Raw genomic sequence first — 21,606 nt, 5'->3', positions numbered from 1 at the left:
TGGGAAGCTAATTCATGAATTACCTGCTGACTAATAAGCCCTTAGGAAGGGAAGTTGCCTAAGGGTGAAGTGATGAAGTTCTCCCATCACTTTTTAGCAAATAACTAAGGCTTCCCAACCTTTCCTGGCAGTCAAGACTAGTTTTAGGGACAGAATTCTTAAAATAACAAATGGCATCAAGCATTACTGGAAATTTAATTCATTTAGATGCAGTGACTTATTTGATTTCCCAGAACTGATTGTTTTTAAATCCCCTTTTTCAGTCACACTCTTATGCTTGTCAGTCCCCTGAGAGGAGCAAGTTAAAGATTTTCCATCTTACGTTTGGGGCGCATGGTAAGTGGCTAAAAAACATGAAGCCTCTTAAATTATCAGTGAGCGAAGATGTCTGGCTGGGTGCTGTGTACTCAGTAGGTGTTTAGTAGATAGGTGAGAAAACAAACACACACAGAGACAAAAAGTAAGTATGTGCTAAGTTGATGTACAAAATGAACATTGATAAAAAATTGAAGAGGCAATTTTCCCCCTAGCAAATATAAAAATCCCCATATGAATGGGGACTCCTTTTCTTTTTTAAAAAGTTTTTTTTATAATTGTATATAGTTAAGGTATACAACATGATGTTTTGATATACACAGTGAAATGATTACTACAGTCAAGCAAATTAACATACGGTGACCTCAGAGTTACTTTTGTGTGTGTGTGTGTGTGTGTGTGTGTGTGTGATAAGAGCACCTAAAATCTACTCTCTTAGCAAATTTCCAGTATACACTAAAACGTTATTAACCGCGGTGCTCAGGTACATTAGCTCTCTAGACTTATTCATCCTACATAACTGCAACTTGGTACCCTTTGACCTATATCTCCCCATTCCCCTCACTTCTGGTAACCTACTCTCTGTTTCTAGGTATTTGACTTTTGTTTTTTTAGATTCCACATATAAGTGAGATCATTCAGTGCTTTGCTTTCTGTGTGTGGCTTATTTCACTTAGGGATATGTGTGCTCTCATGTTCACTGCGGCATCATTCACAACAGCTGAGATAGGGAAACAATCTAAGTGCTCACTGATGTTTGAATGCATTGAGAAATTTTGGTGTATACACGTGCACACACACACACACACACACACACACAGAGGAGTATTATTAAGCCTTGAAGAAGGAGATCTTACTATTTGAGACAACATGGAGGAAACTCAGGGACTCCTTTTCTATAAAAAGATATTCATTTATTGTTGATTCAGGTTATCAGGGGAATTCTGAGTGTCGGGAAAGTCCCACCAGGGCAAGGTTTGTTTAAAATTAATTAGTACAAAAAAGACCATTAAAAGGATCTTTTATTTTTATTTGGTTATATTTGGATTTTTATTTGGTTGAAAAGATACGCAAAAACTTTCTTGTACAAAAATCAACCGCATTGTATAGACATGTGAATCCTGCTCAATATCAACAATATTAAAACTCCAGGTACCTGGTTATCAATATCAAACATGCTGCTGAATTTTAATTTGGTGAAATTTTGTCTAGAGCAACCTCCTAAGGTGAGGTTGTCCTGTGGCACCTAATCCAGGTGCCTGAGTAAGCCAGAAGGTGGCTGGAATGGAGGTGAGGGCCAGGAGTCAGTGTGCCCGGGGTTGGCGAGGTTCCTTACAGTTGCACTACTGAGTTGAAAGACGGTTTGGTATTTCAAGGTTATTGTTACTCACCTCTGCATTTCATTTTCACTTGATAACTTCTAGGTGTCCTGTAAATGTCTATTGAACTAAACCAGATTCACCTGCCTCCTTCCCTACTATGTAGGCACTATGCAGATGCTAAAGATTTCAGTGATACAGACATTATTTATATCATTTATGGTGTCCTTGTTGAAAAAGATGTGTGAGCATCATTTCATACAATGTGGAAGGAGCTATAATGTTGGCAAACTGGCTGTGAGGCCTATGTGCACCAGGATATTCATTCTGGTATGGAGAGGTTACTATACCACGGCTCAAATCTTGCCCACTGGGAGGCTGAAGACAGGAAGGTGCCAACAGATCGATGCCTCAGCCCTCCTTCCCCCATTGTTTTGAGGTGCAGTAGTGTCATAGTGCCTCTTGAGAGGTGTCACGTAGGACTAAGCTGCTGACTTTTCTTGAGAAGCTATGGCCCACGTAGTAACATAATATTTGCTTGACCTGTATTTGCTTTTTGTTCTTTCCTGTCTCATATTGTTTCCCTGAAATTCTCCTGCCCTGGGATTGTACATGTTAATATATTAGCATGCAAGCTTTAGTTATCTGTTTTCTAGAGAATTGGGGCTGAGATAATGTTTTTTTAAATGTCTGTAATATTATCCCTGGGTGCTATGGGATACCTAACCTAAGGTGAAGGAGTTGAGGGGCGGGGGAGATGAAATTAGGAAAGGCTTCCAGAAGGAGGTGACCCTGGAATGGGGTTTATAAAGAAAAGTAAGATACAGTCAGGCAAAGTGGGGTTGGTGAGAGAAGATGAAACAACACAAGCAGAAGTACAGGGGCTGGGCACTGTGGCTCACACCTGTAATCACAGCACTCTGGGAAGCCGAGGCAGGAGGATGGCTTGAGCTCAGGAGTTTGAAACCAACCTGAGCAAAAGTGAGACCCCCCCATCTCTACCAAAAAGAAAAAATCAGCCAGGCATTGTGGTGTGTGCCTATAGTCCCAGCTACTCGGGAGGCTGAGGCAGGAGGATCTCTTGAGACCAGGATTTGGAGGTTGCAGTGAGCTACAATGATGCCACTGTACTCTACTCAGGGCAACAGAGTGAGACCTGCGTCTCAACAAAAGAAACAAATGAAAAAACAAGGAAGCTGAACCCTCCTCACACACCCTCTCTTAATAAAAAAAAAAAAAATGAATGGCAAAAGTCCATTAGAAAGGGGTTGGGTATCTATAATAAGTTCCTTTTCAAATCTGAGGCTCTATACACCAGTGATTTCCCATAATTGCTACATGTCTATCAATGGAACATGTGAGATGATTTCTGGTGGAAGCCACAAAAAACTTTCCTTTGATACCATTGCATTATTTTGTGTGTATTAGGAAAATACAATTAAGATATCAAACCCACGAATGACACAGAAGATACATATGAAGTGCAACAATTTAAAAGAGTCTTGAGTAAATGACAGTTTAGATGATACTCAAATCTTATTATTATTCAAATGACCAAGGTTTTGGAAACTGGTCTAGATAAATGCAAATCTTTAAATTTCTTTTTGTGCCAAGTAATAGTAATAATGATAATGACAATAATGATAACAAAAGTTTGCACTTTTTAGTGCTATGGGCCAGATTCTGTTCTAAGCACTTTACATGAGTTTGTTTATTTCAACATCACATCAACCTTATGAAATAGTTACTATGATTATCCTCATTTTACAGATGAGGAAATTGAGGCACAAAGTGATAAAACAACCTGAGATCACTCAGTAAATAGTCAAATGAGGATGCGAATTCAGGCCACAATCCTCTGTCTTACAACCACATGGTCAGGTTGGACATAGACTCCCGTATAATGGTTGCACCTAATATCTTCAGAACTGATCTGGGATTAGGGGTCAGAAGTATGGGGTGAATGCTTTTAGAGGACTCATTTTCATGCCAAGTGGTTTGGAGTCTACAGCAGAGTTCTCACCCTTAGCACTATAGACATTCTGAGCCAGATAATTCTTTACTGTGTGGGACTGTCCTATGCATCGTGGCACAGCATCCCTGGCCCCTACCCACTGGATGCCAGTAGCACTGGCTCCAGTTGTAACAACCAAAAATGTCTCCAGACATAGCCAAATGTCCCCTGGGGACAAAACTGCCCACTGTTGAGCACTACTGGTTTAGAAGATTCTAAAGTATCTTAGTGAGGAGCTCATTAATAATTACCAGCATGATGGAACGATGTGACTAAGCAGCTCTGGTATGTTTTCTTATTTTCTCACAGTATCATGTCATTATTTAATAGCAGGTGTGTCTAGCTTCTCATATCAGAAATAAATACATGGTACCAGCTTGTACCAGCTATTGGTTTTCAGTGCAATATATGATGAATGTTTAACTCTGTGGCTTACTTATAAACTGAACCAGCTCATTTCCCTAGGATCCGGTGGCCATTTTTATCCTTTAAAAGATTCATAGTTCCTGTCAGATACAGGCTCTTTGGTGAATTAATTTTGGTCCTCTTAGTTATTCCTCATTCTGAGCAGTCTGTGACAACCTGCCTTCTCCCCCTGTCCCCCTTGACAGGTCCTTCTGTTTGCTACTCAGGGATCCCAGTGTGTGGGTACTGATGCTCTCTTAGTAGGCAGATAGCGAGAGATTATCACTCCCGTTCAGTCTTGCTCCTTATCTCCCGTGTGCAGAAAATAGGTCTTAGTTCAGATTAAAGCGGGCAGTTGCTTTGGGTTGAGAATGTTCATACATCACTATTCACATACACAAAGCAAATGTAGCTGCTTTTTCCCTACAGTGGACCTCGTCATTCTCACACTTTCACCCCACTGGGCAGTGTCGAGGGTGGGGAATATATAGAGCTTAAATCTATTAATACCAGTTGAAATACTCTTAATTCATCCTCTTTCTGTTTAAATACAGTCATCTCACTGGGGCAATGTTTCTATTAATATCAGAAAATGCTCCCTTTTGAAAATTTCATCTTCCTGTTTCTCCCTGAGATTTGCCAATGGTAGCTAAAAGAATTTAGAAAACCCTTTTCCATAAAGCCTGGCTTTGAAGAATACTGTCTTGTTCAGACTCAGAAATTCTATTTTGTATTTCAAAAGCTGAACCCTGATTTTCTCTTTGGTTTTCTTTGTAATAATTCTTATTTTCTCAAGGTGAATACATGTCTCTGGCTTCTTGATTAATTTTTTCCTGACTGTTGCTTCCCTGGGCCTATGTGTACCAGGTACACAATTCAGTTGGCTTTCTAGATCCTTAAAAAAGAAGAAAAAACACTACGCATTAAGGCTATATAATTTTTAAAAAGCTGTGACCATTAATGACATTTAACTAAATCTAAAAGAAAGAGAAATTTTCATTTCTGTAAAGAGAGAGCACAAATGCTTACATGGATCTGGCCAAGAAATAAATGATCTACATTTTCCCAGGATCAGTTGTAGCTGTAGCCAAGAAAGTATCCTATCTCTCACTCATATCTCATTTATAGAGGTCATGAAACAGTCCTACTATACTTGAACTTAATCCCTGATCACAGTTTACACTAGTAGACAAACTTGTATTTCTTGTTAGACAGTTAGGAGATTACGTGTTGCTAAAGGTGTAAAGTGTGGATGACATAATGTAGAAGGAATAAAATATATTTCATTTCAGCCAAGCTCTGAGCCACGGTGACAATAACCCCAAATAAGCTAAAAAAGATCCCAGGTGGATCAGTGCCATATGTGTAACACAAACTCATAATTTCCATATTAGTCCAATAGTGTGTAATTCTTTGTCTCATGGCTCTCCGGATTGTTATCAAGGAGTAGAGAAATTATGTCCCTGGTTTACATGATTGTTGAATTGATGGCTACTTATTTCTCACACTGAAAGGCCTAGATTGAGAAATTGTTTTGCATATGCAAAAATTATTATATTTGGTCATGGAATTATTGAGTTATAGAATTAGAATTGGACATTAGAAGTTATCTGTGTTCAATCTTCTCATTTTACAAATTCATTTTAGCAAATGCTTATTGAGTACCTGAGGCCCAAATAGTTCTCACAAGTGGTTGTCAATCTTTGCTGCACATTAGAATTACCTGGGATACTTTAAAAATACGCAACACCTGGGCTCCAAACCCAGGAGCTCTGAAATAGTGATCTGGTGTGAGGCCTGGACGTTGATAGTTTAAACAACTTTTCAGGTGATTCTTACACTCCTAAGACCACCTCTCATTAAAAAAAAAAAAAAAAAACTGGCATTACAATTTTTTATTCTATATCTTATCTCCTTAAGATTACTTGCATACTAAAATTAACTAATTTGATGCAGGAATGAAAAAAATTGGAACTCTCCAGATGTCTTTTCACTTCCATTTGCTCTCAGTGCCTCATTCCTTTTGCCTCTCTATTTTTCCAGCTGCTAGTCCAACCTCTTTTAAAAAATAAAATTGACATTCGGGTACATGTGTCTTTGTTATAGAATGACCTTTTTTCCTTTGGGTATATGCCCAATAATGGGATTGCTGGATCGAATGGCAGGTTTACTTGAATCTGTTTAAGATACCTCCATAATGCTTTCCACAGGGGTTGCACTAGTTTGCAGTCCCACCAGCAGTGTATGAGTGTTCCTGTCTCTCCACATCCACGCCAACATGTGTTGTTTTGGATTTTTTTGATAAAGGCCATTCTCACTGGGGTTAAGTGATATCTCATTGTGGTTTTGATTTGCATTTCTCTGATGATTAGGGATGTTGAGCATTTTTTCATATGTTTGTTAGCCATTCTTATATCTTCTTTTGAGAAGTTTCTATTCATGTCATTTGCCCACTTTTTGATAGGGTTGTTTGATTTTTTCTTGCTGATTTTCCTGAGTTCTAAATAGATTCTTGTTATCAGTCCTTTATCTGATGTGTAGTATGCAAAAATTTTTTCCCATTCTGTAGGTGGTCTGTTTATTCTCGTGACTGTTTCTTTGGCTGTGCAGAAGCTTTTTAATTTAATCATGTCCCATTCATCAATTTTTGTTGCTGCTGTGATTGCCTTGGGGATCTTCTTCATAAATTCTTTACCTAGGCCAATGTCTGTAAGAGTCTTTCCTACATTTTCTTCTAACCTGCAATTCTGTATCCCCCATAACAATAAGATGAAATAAAAATAAATAAATAAAATTAAGTACCAATGTGGAATACTTCTCCATTCACTCAAAATGTGATTTTACTCCTTATCATGAGTAGTGTACAAATATTTTCAATTAAGGATAAATCATGCTTTGTAGCTGACCAACTTATTCTGTGTACCTGTGCTGCCAAGAGGCACAAATGGTGACCTTGCGATTGTACAAAACTCAACTGCACCACTGCCCAGTGGGCGCAGCTAAGTCCAACAAGTGCTATTAGATACTGGAGACAAATTAGAGAACAAGTTTGAAGACCTTAAGGTTTTGGATAAAAGTCAATAGTCAGAAAGGGGGAAGAGAAGGATTTTCAGGTTTTAAATATAGAAATGTTGTGTGAGATCGGCCCCTGGTGGTCATCTTTCCTATTGCAATTGTTCAGCGATTGAGTTGAGGTGGTGTGGCTTGACATTGGAACGGTCATTTCCACATCAGACCACAGTGTTGTTCTTTTTTTTTTTTTCCCCAGAATATTACGGAGGTACAAATGTTTTGGTTACATGGGTTGCTTTTATACTGCTTGTGTCAAAGTTATAAATGTGCCCATCGCCTAGATAGTGGACATTGTACCCATTAGGTATGATTTCAGCCATCCCCTACTCCCCCCCACCCCTACCCACATGATTTCTATTGAGTTTTACTTCCATCTGTGCACAAGTGCCGATTGGGTAGTTGCAATTTATTAGTGACTAATATGGTCTTTGTTTATCCATTCTTTAGATATTTCACATAGGAGAATGGTCTCCAGTTCCATCCAGATTGTTGTAAAAGGTATTAATTCATTTTTTATGGGTGAGTAGTACTCCATGGTATACATATACGACATTTTATTAGCCCACTCATGAATTGATGGGCACTTGGGTTGATTCCACATCTTTGATTGTGAATTGTGCTGCAATAAACATTCTAGTACAGGTGTCTGACTCATTTTCCTTTGGGCAAATACTCAGTAGTAGGATTGCTGGATCGAACAGTAGGTCTACTTTTAGTTCTTTGAGGAATCTCCATACCATTTTCCAGAGAGGTTGCACTAGTTTGCAGTCCCACCAATAGAAAATGTTTACAGCAACTGCTTCTCCCCTCTTTCTTCTAGATACCATATCATCCCCTACAGGTGCTTTCCTGGCCTCATTTCATCCTTGAGATCTTTCTCTTTCACACTTACTCTCAAAAAAGGATATGATAGCTCATGTATGCTAAAAAACAATGATGTGAAAAAGGGATTATTCCTCCTAAAGGTATTTACATTTGAATTATGACTTTAATTATGAAATTTGATGCATCAGTAATTTGGGTTTTGGAGTATCTTATTGTTGGGGGAATATATTAATTTTCTTTTTCTTTTTTTTTTTTTTTGAGACAGAGTCTCGCTCTGTTGCCCGGGCTAGAGTGAGTGCCGTGGCGTCAGCCTAGCTCACAGCAACCTCAAACTCCTGGACTTAAGCGATCCTACTGCTTCAGCCTCCTGGGTAGCTGGGACTACAGGCATGCGCCACCATGCCCGGCTAATTTTTTCTATATATATTTTAGTTGGCCAGATAATTTCTTTCTATTTTTAGTAGAGACGGGGTCTCGCTCTTGCTCAGGCTGGTCTTGAACTCTTGACCTCGAGCTAGCTACCCGCCTCGGCCTCCCAGAATGCTAGGATTACAGGCGTGAGCCACCGCGCCTGGCCAAATTTTCTATTGCTGCTGTAACAAATTACCACAAACCTAGTGACTTAAAACAACACAAATTTATTCTTTTACATTTCAGAAGATCAGAAGTCCAAAATGTCTCAGCAGGCTGTGGTCCTTTTGGAGGTAGTAGGAGAGAATCAATTTCCTCTTCCAGTCCCTAGAAGCTGCCCACATTCCTTGGCTTGTGGCCTTGCATCACTCCGACCTCTCCTTCTGTTGTCATATCCCCTTCTCTAACTCTGACTCTCCTGCCTCCCTCTTTTAATTTTTGAGACAGAGTCTTGCTCTGTCACCCAGGCTGGAGGGCAGTGGTGCCATCACAGCTCACTGCAGCCTTGAACTCCTGGGCTCAAGTGATCCTCCTGCCTCAGCCTGCTGAGTAGCTGGCACTACAGGTGCGCATCACCACACCTGGCTAATTTTCTTTTTCTTAGAGACAGGGTCTTACTATATTTCCCAGGCTGGGTCTTGAATGCCTGGCCTTGAGTGATCCTCCTGCCTTGGCCTCCCAAAGTGCTAGGATTATAGGCGTGAGCTACTGCACCCGGCCTCCTGCCTCCCTCTTGTAAGGACCTTGTGATTACTTTGATCCCACTTGGGTAATCCAGGATAATCTCCCCATCGCAAGATGCTTAACTTAATCACATCTACAAAGTCCCTTTTGCAATGTAGGGTAACAAATTCACAGGTTATAGGGACTAGGACATAGACATCTTTGGAGGCCATTATTCTTCCTACCACAACATGTGTCATTCTGGGTCTATGACTGGGCTCACCAGACAGCTCCATACTTTCAGGTTACTTCTGCTCATTATTTCTATTGGAATTTTGGCAATGAAATAGTTCTGTAGTCTTTCTGAAGGGCAGATTGCCTAAGCCAGTTGCATAATTCTCCTTAATCTTACCTGCAGTTTCTGACCTCACTGGAGTTTGAAAAGCAAAGGTTTAGTGAAGCAGAAATTAGCAGGAGTCTGAGTCAGGACCTAAAAGGATGGACATTATTGTTTACCCAAAAGTCGAGGTACTATAATGACTGCTACATACAGTGCCCAAAGAGCTGCTGTTTTCAGTTTTCTGGTGCTTGGGGAAACAGTCCTGTTCTTGAACTTCCCAACCATTGAATCCTGTGGTTTAATTTAGGGTCTCTGAACTGCTTGGCTTCCAACCTCTCAAAGACTGGTCACCTTGAGGCAGATCAGTACCTTAATGAACACTGTATTTCATAAGCCAAACTCTGTCACCAGTTCCTACTCTGAAGAGTTTGTTATCCGGACTCTTTCCATCCACATTGTTTGACCCATTACCCTTTCTTCCTTCACATGTCCACTTCAATTCACCATGGTCAAATTTTCAAAGATTTGTGCCTTATTCATTTAGCAGGCATTGGTTCACCTCCACTGTCCCCTGTCTCCTTTCATAGCTTTTGATGTGTCCATGCTATACTCAATATTTATTGACAAACAAAAAAGGTGAGTTTATCAGGCGTTCACCTGTTTAACTTCTATAATTAGGTAAAATAACGGTTTATGAGGATTTTTAAACTAAACTGACTTTAATTTTTATTGTTACTTATATCACCTTAAATCTAAGTTAGACTTTGGAAGAATATGGATTCTCCCACACTTAGAATTGTAAATATTATTTTAGAGGAGATTTATGTTGTTGATTTTGAATAAATATTTTCCAAATTGGAACAGGAGACAACAGTGAGAGCTTGAGTTGGGGACTCAAAAGGCTGGCTCTAAAGCGAGTACAGCCTTGGGCCCCAGTTTGGCTCTGTCACTACTGCATGTGTGATGTTGTGAGCAAGTCACATGGCCCTTCTAAGCCTGTTTCCTCCTTTATTAAATTGGGATAGTAACAGTGGTACCCTTTTACAGTGTTGTGAGGAATAAAAATCAATTGCAAGTCAAGGGCTTAATACATGGGGACAGATGATCAATATTTGTTGAATAAATGTCTCTTTGTTAGAGTTCAGTTAACTTTAGCTATGCTGATGAAGGTCTGTAAACACAGGATTCAAAGCACTTAGTTATGGGCTATTATAGTTGGATAACGTAAAACCAAAACACCTGTGCAAGGGCAGTGTGTACCCACCACATTTGTTTCAGTTTATCAGACATAATGGTGTTTATGCTGTGCATCAGACTGCCAACTGTTGAGGTGTGGGATAGGCAGCTTACAAAAAGTTCTAAGCATGTATCTCTCGGTATACAATAAAACACTATTTAAAACTGAAAAATAGTTACGAAAATACTGAACTTTTCTTTGGTAGCTGCCAGTAATAATAGTCATGGGTTTGCTAAGGCAATGTAACAAATTCTGGAAGAAATTGTTCCTAAAGATCTCACTAGAGCTGAAATTAAGATATGGTGGATCTCTGCTTTAAAAAGTGACTCTGGAGGCATCCGCGTGGAGCAGAAGAAAGCAGAAAGAAACCCAGAGGCTGCAGGCTACAGGTTGGCGAGCGGCCTTCTCTGCCTCCCAGATTGCCTTTGGGCCGCTCCGACCCGTCAGCAGCAGCTGTTTAAAATTTCAGCTCCCTTAGTCCTTGTATTTTCAGAATTTGTATCTTCGAAGCGGAGCCCACCGACTCCCTTCCACAAGATGCAGCTTGGAAGGGATGAAGGCTTATTAGACCTCTGCTCCACCGCTCTCCGCGCCTCTCACTTAACTGGGGGAAAGTTCTGACTTGCAGACTTTGTTTCCTCACGAGCCTGGCCCCGGTTCTGGAGGGCGTGTGGAGGACCCGGGTGGGCTCGCTGATCTTCCACTCACTGAACCCAGCTAGGGCCCCCTGCCAGTTCGCTCTTCTCAGACACCCACCGCAGCGCCCGTGCCCGCCTGCTCTTGGGCCCCCCGGGTTAGCATTTTGGGGAAACTAGGTCATCCACCAACCCGGCAGTGCAGCCCAAGCGATTATCTTGATTCTAGAGACTGAAAGCCGAAGACCGAGCTCACGGGTTGGGGGATCTTGCGGGGAATTCCCAGGCTCCACCTCGCCGCCCCGCCCCCAGCAGGCGGAAGTGACGGAAGCCCAGAGCCATTTCCGGCGGGCCGAAACTAGGAAGAAACTTGGAGCTGCTCGGACGCTCCAGCCACGGTCTCCGCTGCTCCTGTGCCCCGTGGCCCGGGCCGCGCTGAGCTGTCGGGAGCCCTGGGCATGGGGCAGCTCGGGCCTTCCGCAGTGTGAGGCGCAGGGCCTCCCGCGGGCTCCTGTGACAAGCCGAGGGCGGGCGAGCGGGAGGCGTCGTTTCAGCCACGGTCGCGGCCACCGCCGCCTGCCCTGGCCCCGGCATCATGAACATAGACGTGGAGTTCCACATTCGGCACAATTACCCCTGGAGCAAGCTGCCGGCCAACGTGAGACAGGTACGGCCAGAACCTGGGACAGGGCCCCCGACTGGTTCGGCCCCGCCCCGTAGTCACCTGCTCGCGTCGCTCGCGGTTCCAGGGCCGGCTGCTCTTGGCTGACTCCTGCCCTTTCCCCTGCCTGGGTTTCGGGATAACCGACCTGCAGCCCCGGGGTGAAGAGGGAGTGGCTGTGGGGCCACAGGGCCAGGATGGGGCCATTGCTAAATGGGATGGAATGGTGTCCACAGGACTCTCCTGGCGCCTTTGCCCGCAGTCTCCATTCAGCAGGCGTCTGCGGTAGAGATTTAAAACACAGTTCTTAACCTCCAGAACTTCAGGAGTGTGGGAAAGGAACGAGAAACAAATGAATACGATACAGGGAGATAGCAGCTCCTACGTACCTTCGTTATAGTATATGTAGTAGCACAGGGAGGAAGGAATTGTCCAGGGAGAGTTGGGAGGATGTGTAGAGGAGGCATTTAAATCGGGCCTTGGAGAACGAGTAAGAGATAAGGGAGAATAAAGATTTTTCTAGGGAAAGGAAAGTCATTTAAAAAAGCTTGGATGAGTGAAAGAACATGTCTCGATAGTAGCGAGTGACTGAATATCAACAGAGTTTGGAGGTGTATGTATATATTGATGTATTTGGAGGTGGAGTTTTGGGAGTGGGTGGTAACAGATGAGGCTGGAAAAGTAATCAGGGTCAGATTTTGAAGGGGAATGCGTGCTTTGTTTTGCTGGGCTTTATCCTGTAGACAAGATGAGTTTATTGTTGGGCTTCAGCAAGAGAGTGACATGAGGTTTTTCAGAGTTAATGCTCAAATTTTAGAGTGTAAGTTTGACTCACTATTTAGTGGATATTTATTGAGTACCTGCTAGGTGCTATGTGTTGTTCTAGGTGCAGGTAATTTGCAGCAGTCTACAAGACAAAGACCCTGCCTTCATGGAGCTTACATTTACGTGATGGAAAGATAGGCAGTAAACAAATAAATGAAAAAATACAGAACAGAGCAGGTGGTATTAAATCTTACCAAGGTAGTGATACGGGGTACATATAAGGCACTGTTTCTGTGGTCATAGATTGACCTTCGGTGCCTTCCATTATACCTGGTTGAGAGTGCAATTCTGTTTTCTGTTGGTGCTGGGCAATGGTATATTTGGAAAGTTTGGGAGGGTAGTGGTGATGGTATAAGAATGATGGTAGTTTTACTTAACCCCACCCCCAACCCCCTTGGGGACTCAGCTCTAGAAAATGAATAATTTATTGTTCTGGTGATACATTGTGTGACAACAAAAATGCTTTCATTTTAAGTTACCAGAAACCAAGGGAGTGGAAATATAAATTTAAGAAACTTAGAATTCTTGGGTGGCAGTGGCTGCCTATGTGGCATTTATCTTGAACTGGGAGAACAAAGCTCTAAACTTAAAGGAATAAATTTCTCTTGTTAAGCTTGAATAAGGGCTTTGATGGACACTCCTGGACTTCAGGGTTTTGTGGCAAGTCTGAAGACCACTGGAAGAACCAACAATGTTTTGTTTCTATTTTTACTCTTCCTTTTATCAAAATAAATGTAGCATAATGGAAGAAAGATGAGTGATTAGATTATATTCAACATGAATATTTGATTTTAATTAGTATTGGCAAAAGGATTTCTAAAACTTAGTCACAACTGTTTAAAAATAATCATTTTTTTTTTTTTTAAAGCTCATTCAAAACAATGGCTGTTTTAGCTTAGGATAAGCTTGGCCATTAGTAGATGTTGCAGAATCCATCTGTGCAAATTTACTTTCATAAACTTTCTCTAGTTTTACCACTGTTTCCCTAGGTCAAGCTTTATCTTAGATTACTACATCAGCTTTCTATCTGGTCTCTTGCTTTTAGAATAGGACCTTCCCATCCATTTTTCACATTACTCTGGGGTGAGTTTTCTAAAATGCAAACCCAATCCTGTCTCTACCTGTCTCTTTTATATTGCTTATAGCTGCTTTTTGAATCTGTTTCATATTCACTCCTTCCGGGAGGTTTCCCTGACTTTCTAAATCTGCAGTGGTTGCCCCTTGGATATATTGCCATAGCACTGGATTTCTCACCCATTATGGTGCTTACCCCACGATGGTGCATTTTGTGGTTATATAACTTGTTTCGCTTTTGTACCCAGAGCACCTGTCACATAGTTGGCTTTTAGTAAATATTTGTGGAGTGAATGAATGATGGCATCAGTCTGAGATTTTTCCTGGGCAGCTAAAGCTCAGTCAAAAGTGGGAAATAGGCCAGGCAGGGTGGCTCATGCCTGTAATCCTACCACTCTGGGAGGCTGAGGCAGGAGGATCACTTGAGGTCAGGAGTTTGAGACCAGCCTGAGCAAGAGCAAGACCCTGACACTACTGAAAATAGAAAAAAATTAGCCAGGCAACTAAAAATAGAAAAGTGGGAAACATTCCTTGTATGGAAAGAATTTGTCTTTTGGCATCATAGACTTTAAGTACTTTTTTGTAGTTTCCAGTAAGTTTTGATGGGTTTAATTTGTCTCATATTGCCCAGTTCTGAAAGCTTGGGGCAGGCGATTCAGATTTTTAAAAAAATATATTTTAAGCCAATTTCATTTTGTATGGATAGATGAAATATTTTTATGTGATATGGGTCATGTGTTAGACTTTTAAAAATACATCAAAAAGTTGTAGATAGGGCCATCATTTCATTATTTTCTACAGTTTACCAGTATCTTATATTCATTGTTTAAAACAATTCATAGTCCTTTTATTTTAAGGGAAATCTTGTGATGAGGTTCTACATAATCCAAGAAAAGTCACTTTTTTTTTTTGTGGGGGGCAAAAGGGATACATTTGGGATGTACATGTTGGGATTGGGGTTTGCAGGAGCAAAGGCTTTAGAAACTCTTTGTGCTTTTAGCATAATCTTCAGCACAATGGGTGCTTTATAGCTAGTACCTTCTTCCATGCCACCTCTTCATCTGTTATAGTTCCTTTTGTATGCAGCCCAACTTCATTTGTCAGACCTGGTTAGTATTTCTGCAGTATTGTCTTAGAATAAAATAACGTTTTTTAAATTATAGTCACCTCCTGTAGTGGCAACAGTATTTTAAAATGTGAATGGTGGGAGATTTGAGGTAGGAGTGGGAGGAGAGCCCAAGAATCTCTGAACAAAGCTGTTTTATTTTACATACTTGGCTAGTGAAGAGTAAAGCCAACTTTTAATGTGGTTTTTTAGATACTTATGTGCACACCCATGCATTGATTGATCAGGACCAGCCAGTCATTACTTAATGCCTAGTGCATAGCTTACATGCTTGATAGATGGTGTATTCTCTAATAAAGCTTACAAATAATGGATCTTTATATTTTATGTGACCCTTATTTCTATTCTGGAGATACCAGTAATGGAGTTTGAAAGGGAGAAAATGGTTGTAAGTTAGGGTAAATTAAAAGGCTTACTTTGAAACAGAAGAGCAAAACCTCAAGTTTGGAAATTGCTTAGATTTTAGCAAAATTGTGTGTTTGTGTGTGTACATGTGTGTATTTTGTGTTCCCTGAGAAAGAGATTTTTATTTGGCAGTGAGCTAGAGAAAACCTTTAAAAGTTTTACAAAAAGCCTGCTATTTTGAATCCCCTAAATACTGTATCTTCAATGCTGATCCTGGCTTTGCTGCAAAGAGGGTGGTAGGGTAGTTTCTTTACAATGAACTTTACTCTTAATTACTTGCAATGTTAAAACAGATGAAAATAATATAAGCACATACATTTTGGCAGTATTGTGAGTTCTGGTTTAACCTGTGATAGACTAATCTAGATGCAGGAAGAAAGATACAGTCAACGCTTGAACAACATGGGAGTTAGGGGCACTGAGCCCCAAGTAGTTGAAAATCTGCGTACAGCTTTTGACTTCCCCAAAGCATAACTAATAGCCTACTATTGACTGGAAACCAACACAAACGTTGATTAACACATACTTTGTATGTTATATATGTTATATACTATATGCTTAAATTAAGCTAGAGAAAGGAAAATATTATCAAGAAAATGATAAGGAAGAAAATATATTTACTATTCATGAAGTGGAAGTGGATCATTATAAAGCTTTCCATTCTTGTCGTCTACACATTGAGTAGGCTGAGGAAGAGGAGTGGTGTTGAACTTGTTGTCTTAGGGGTGGCAGAGGTAAAAGAAAATCCGTGTGTAAGTGGACCTGTGCAGTTCAAACCTGTGTTGTTAAAGCGTCAACTGTGCTTAATTTTCTTGCATCGTGTCCCATTTTTCTTAGGATATTACCCATCATTGTGTCCAGTTATTGGGACGGTTTATTTAGATGTGAGTTTCATCCCCTTGTGAAGATTGCCTTAAGTAAAATATGGACATTTACTTTGGCTTTCAAAAACCTATGAGTAAGAAATAGGATGAACTGAATCCTCTGATCTTTCTGTCATGTCTCTCCTAAAATGTCTAATTTCACTTTATAATGTGTCAGAAAGACGGTACCTAGGAGTCTAATCAAGGAGGGGGATAGCAGTTTATATTAAATTAAGTTTATGGTTTCACATTGAATATAATGTTGACTATAATTAGGCAAACTTACTCTTCGCTTTCATGAGCAACTCCCAACTTTGAACTTAAAACACTAAGGGCACAGCTGGAAAGTTTTTTGCTTATTAAAAAATATATCAGAATTCTAAAATTTTCCAAATGTTTTTTAATGTAGCTATAAGGAGATGACTTTTTAAGATGCAATCTTATGTACATTTAAAATGTACATACTCCAGAATTCTTAATCTTTAATCAACATAGTCTTCAGCTACAAATAATTATCAGACAGGAATCTGTCCTTGGTTGTCATTCTTAAATTTAAATACATGTAGGTGCAGGAAATCATCTGTCCATTTAATACACGCAAATTGGGGGCAGTCAGGAAGGAAATCTTTTAAAGTAGAACTTGGATTTTGTTAAGTGAAGTTATGTTCTCATACTGCTCTTTTGTTATTAAATGCTTAGGATAATTTTAGTAAGTCCTTTTAGAAAGGCAGATTGAAAAGAAACACATGAGTTTTTGCTCTAATACTATAGCAGGAAAATTAGTATAATAAAATTTAAGAAAATATTCTTTAGTTCTGGAAATTAGAGATGCCAGGATAAAATTAGAGGGCATGATTTTAAAATCTTAGGGGAAAATAAGTACTATTGTTCAGTTTGGAAGCTATTTAAAATCTATTTGAAATTTCTTTTAGAGTCTTGGAAATTCACAGAGAGAATATGAAAAGCAGGTTGTCTTGTACAGTATCCGCAATCAGTTACGATATAGAAATAACTTAGGTAAGTAGAGACATTTTTACATTGGGGTGGAAATGACTATTGACACTTCATCATTTTCATAAATCAATCCTATCTTTTCAATACATATTTCATAGTACTGAAATTATTCCATGTACAAACTTTAAGAAACTCTATACTAACCCGTTCCTCCTAACAACAATTTGTCTTAGTAAGTAGAAGATTTTTCTTTCTAATTCTGATAATAATTATTATTTAGAGTTCTGTTTATAGATTTATTTTACCTATGAAATATTAATCTTAATTCAAATGTTCTCTTTTCACCTAAAGTGAGAAAAGATGCCAGAAAATGAAAAGTGCATTCGTTCTTAATAATTTTTGGCTTTGAGTTTTGTTTTATCTCCATAAATTTTCCAAATAATATAACTTTAATGAAAAACTTTCTGTAATAATTGGAACAAATTTTAAACATAGTTGGTTTCATGATTTTTTTTTTCCTTTTTAAAAAATATTTGCTTTTTATTTGTCAGATTATTTTGGTTAGTCTGATCTATTTCCCTGCAAGACTTTCCCTCTGTATTACTCTTATTTGAAGCATAATATTTCAGAGATAGCTTTTCTGCATAAACATTTTTCATGAAAGTCAGAGGGCTTTTTAATTTAAAAAACAAAACAAAAAACCCAGCAAATAATTTTTAAAAATGGACTTCACTAAAAACTAGCATTTAGCTTGGCTATCTTGTAAAGTAGTATGGTAAGGAATTTGATGAATTCTAGCCTATGTTTTATACCTTTTGGGTGGGAGTCATGCTTGTTTTCTCATTTGATAAGAATTATTTTCTACTTACCTGCGCTATCATACATTTTACTTATATACTCTGAAGTCTGTTTCTTGTGGTATAATGGTTTCTTTGTTTCAACTTAGAATATTTTATTTGTTGTCTTCTAAATTTTCCTTTGAATTACTATTGGTTTGTAAAGTATTTCTACTTATAGTTAACATGTAGCCATAAGAAAACAAACAAACAAAAAAACCTGGATAATTTCCCTCTTTCCTACAGTTAAACATGTCAAGAAAGATGAACGCAAATATTATGAGGAACTACTAAAGTACAGTCGAGATCACCTCATGCTGTACCCTTATCATTTATCAGATATCATGGTGAAGGGCCTGAGGATAACACCATTTTCATACTATACTGCAATTATGGAGGTGCGTTTACAGTGTGGGTGAACCATAGGGAATGGGATGGGACTACATGTCAGATACTCTTAGCAGATGATTCTGAGCTTATATAATAAAATGGACTTTAGGTTACAAGTTAACTGTTTGAACCACACATGTACAAGCAGTTGTCATTATTGATGTTTTCACATTGGAAAGGTATCTTTCTATTCCGTGTTCTTGAAGATGGTATTGATCCTTTGTGCTGTTGTAGCATTGATCAGTCATTTATGTTAGCAGACTCTGTATAAAATTTATTGCTTTTAATACATGATTAACGTTAAAAAGAAGGTGATGGAATTGAACATTAAGCTCGGAGAAACGTAATTATTCATTAACTGTATAAAGAATAAATGATGACATAGACCTGACATTATATGATACAGATGTCAGAAAAAAGAAATGTATTAGTAGTCCTGGTTGTTAATATCTTTCTGTAATTATTAACTTTTAGTTGTTAGCCTTTTTCCAAATGTTTTTAGGCTTGTGTTGAATAACTTTAATTCTAGTTATATACTGTTTGTAAGCAAGCTTTATGAAAAGATTGGCAACATTTATCTAGTATTCATTTGCTCCTTAATTATGTTTGAGTGTTCCTATTTTGGGCTTACTAGCCACGTGAAGAGCAGAGAGAAGCCTAGAACTAAAGGAGTTGGGAACTACAGTAACAGTGAGGTTAGTTCCCTGTATGATGTAGTGTCCTTTACCATGAGTTCCCTTTGCTTATCTCCTTAAGCTCCTTCTCCATTGGCACTTATGCAGCCCCATGTTGCCCCAGTCCCTCTTTTGGAGGAAATGCTAGAAACAGCTTGAGGCCTGATAGCTTGGGTAGCACAATGAAGGTGGCAGCTATCAGTAAGTAGAATAGTTACTGCCATCTCTTGGATTATTTTTCTCGTGTGGTCCACTAGGTTTGGGCCTTTAGGGGATAAATAGATGGAGTTTTTGTCCCATTTATCAGCTTTCTTTTCAGGTGCACCTGTGTGCTCGGTTCCCTTTGGTTTCTGTTCTTATATCATTGGGTATAGCTCCTGGGTTGAAAATGGTTCTTATCCCCCCAGTAAACAGTTGGTTTATTATTGGAGAAACAGATTGGGTGGAAAAAGCTTGCCACGGAGTTTGACTCTGCTGCTAATTGGGATTCATAGGAGCAAAGACTACTAAGTGATTAAAATCTTTGTGGTAATGCATGTTTTGGATGCATGTGGATGGAGCTGTGGCTCATTATTTAGCCTTCTCTCAGGGTAGAAGTCTGACCAAGTGTGATATGAAGTGTGGAGAGGCTAGAACGCTGAGCTCTAGCAGAGGCATTCGTCATAAGCTTCACAGGGCAGATGTTACAGGGCAACTGTCTGGGATTCATAGAGAGTGTTGTAAGAAACCCAGACCTGAAAGTCTGCCCTTCATTTACTAGGTTGGAACCATGTGGTAAGTGCCACAATGTAGCATGCATGCTTTAGGTTGCCAAACTATGATCTCGCTGCTTCCTGTAATAATTATTGTTGTTCTGTTTGGCTATAGTAATATATATTTATACACATGTTTTTAATCTAAGGATATTTTGCATTTCAAATTTTAAATTTTTTCTTTTTAAAAGGACATTATGAACAGTGAGAAAAGTTACGATTCATTGCCCAATTTTACTGCTGCTGACTGTAAGTATTTAATTTTGCTGATGGAGGTAATGTTTAGATTGTATCTTTGTGCATGAATACTATTGTCTGTCAGTATTGTAATATGTGTTTTTAATCTGAAATACCTGAAATATGGGAATAGCAAGCAACATTATTGATAGGAATTTTTATCAGATTATACAAGTCAAGTGTAAGATTTAGCCTGAATATCTAAAAGAGGAATATTTTAGAGTGGTAGAATCAGATAAATAGGACTACTCTATATATTTCTAGAGAATGAAGTTCTTTTTGACACTTGGGCTGTGAATATACCCAACGAGGGAAGAAAACTTGGGCACAATATTTTTGCATGTGATACATGGTTTTTACTAACACAATTTGCTGATGTTTTATTCTTATTTTAATTGTGTATTTTGAAATATGACTACAGTTTTGTTGTGTAAGAAGCTTTTGCTGAGAAGTGCATTTTGATTTCCTAAAATTGAGAGGACTTCTGCTTTTTAAAAATATTCTGATTTATCAAAAGTGTCAGCTTGAATTCATCTCTCCCAAAGTTTAGCTTTCTTTTATATTTTGTTTGAAGAATTCCTTTTAATTTTATATGGACAGACCATGTTGATCAATTGTCAAAAGATGAACACAAGCTGAGAATTGAGTTTTTCCTAAAATCACTTGTGAGTGTACTTACATTTCAAGATGTATTAAAAGTTTTTAAAGGAAAGACTCTTTCTTTCAGGTTTAAGGCTTCTTGGCATAGGAAGAAACCAGTATATTGATCTTATGAATCAGTGTAGATCATCAAAAGTAAGTTAGTCATTTCCCTTTTTTCCCCCATTGTTTCGGTCTCCTTATCACACAGTTTGATTAGTTTTTTAAGTGGTAGAAATAATAAATTATATTTGTTTGACCAAATGAAATGTCCTTAACATAGAAACAATATGAAAAGAACTCCTCTGTATTCTCTATATTTTGCTCAAGTGATTATTGAATTAGAAAACATTTAAGGCATAAAACATTTATTTCTAAAAACTATTTTGCTCTTTTGGTCTTTTTACTTGCCCATTTTACTCCTAGGTTAACTTAATGGGGTGAAATATGTATACATTTTCAAGTGTGTTTTTTACCTCTTGGCTTTCATTTGAGTTTCTGGATTTAGATCTAGATTTAATGATTAGTGTTTTGAAATTATTTTGAAACAATTTATGACTTTCTTCATTCAATATATCACAAATAATTAAGATTTTAAAATGAGAGTTTAAAAAGGTATTTGTTTAGCCTGCTAGAAACACACTTATCGTATGATTGATATAAGAAGAAAGTGGTAATTTTAGGTTGATTGCAAATTCTCAGATGTTTGTACCATTGCAGAAATTTTTCAGAAGGAAAACGGCCCGTGATCTTCTACCAGTAAAGCCAGTGGAAATTGCCATAGAGGCGTGGTGGGTGGTGCAGGCTGGATATATCACAGAAGATGACATCAAGGTAGAGATCTTTAAAAGTTAAACGTAGAATTCTTTTTAACCTATTTTACAATTTTTAATTATAGTTCTATAATTATTTTTAAAAATAACATTATTTAGTT

The 21,606-nt window shown here is 38.7% G+C and overlaps 1 protein-coding gene across 2 annotated transcripts in view; it reads left to right on the top strand.

The window, feature by feature from the left end:
• The first annotated feature begins 11,605 nt into the window (after positions 1-11,605).
• Positions 11,606-21,606, top strand: part of FAM91A1 (family with sequence similarity 91 member A1) — a 47,192-nt gene continuing 37,191 nt past the window's right edge. For both annotated transcript variants that reach the window (XM_069466015.1, XM_069466014.1), the window contains exons 1-6: positions 11,606-11,903; positions 17,123-17,207; positions 18,227-18,378; positions 19,988-20,045; positions 20,761-20,828; positions 21,393-21,506. In XM_069466015.1, coding sequence (XP_069322116.1) covers positions 11,832-11,903; positions 17,123-17,207; positions 18,227-18,378; positions 19,988-20,045; positions 20,761-20,828; positions 21,393-21,506 — 549 coding nt within the window. In that variant the 5' untranslated portion in view covers positions 11,606-11,831. The remainder of the gene's footprint in view (positions 11,904-17,122; positions 17,208-18,226; positions 18,379-19,987; positions 20,046-20,760; positions 20,829-21,392; positions 21,507-21,606) is intronic.

This window comes from Eulemur rufifrons, chromosome 3 (genome assembly GCF_041146395.1).
Source record: "Eulemur rufifrons isolate Redbay chromosome 3, OSU_ERuf_1, whole genome shotgun sequence".
NCBI lineage: Eukaryota > Metazoa > Chordata > Mammalia > Primates > Lemuridae > Eulemur > Eulemur rufifrons.
The sequence above is the reverse complement of the archived record's forward strand: the minus strand, read 5'-3'. Positions and strand labels throughout refer to the sequence as shown.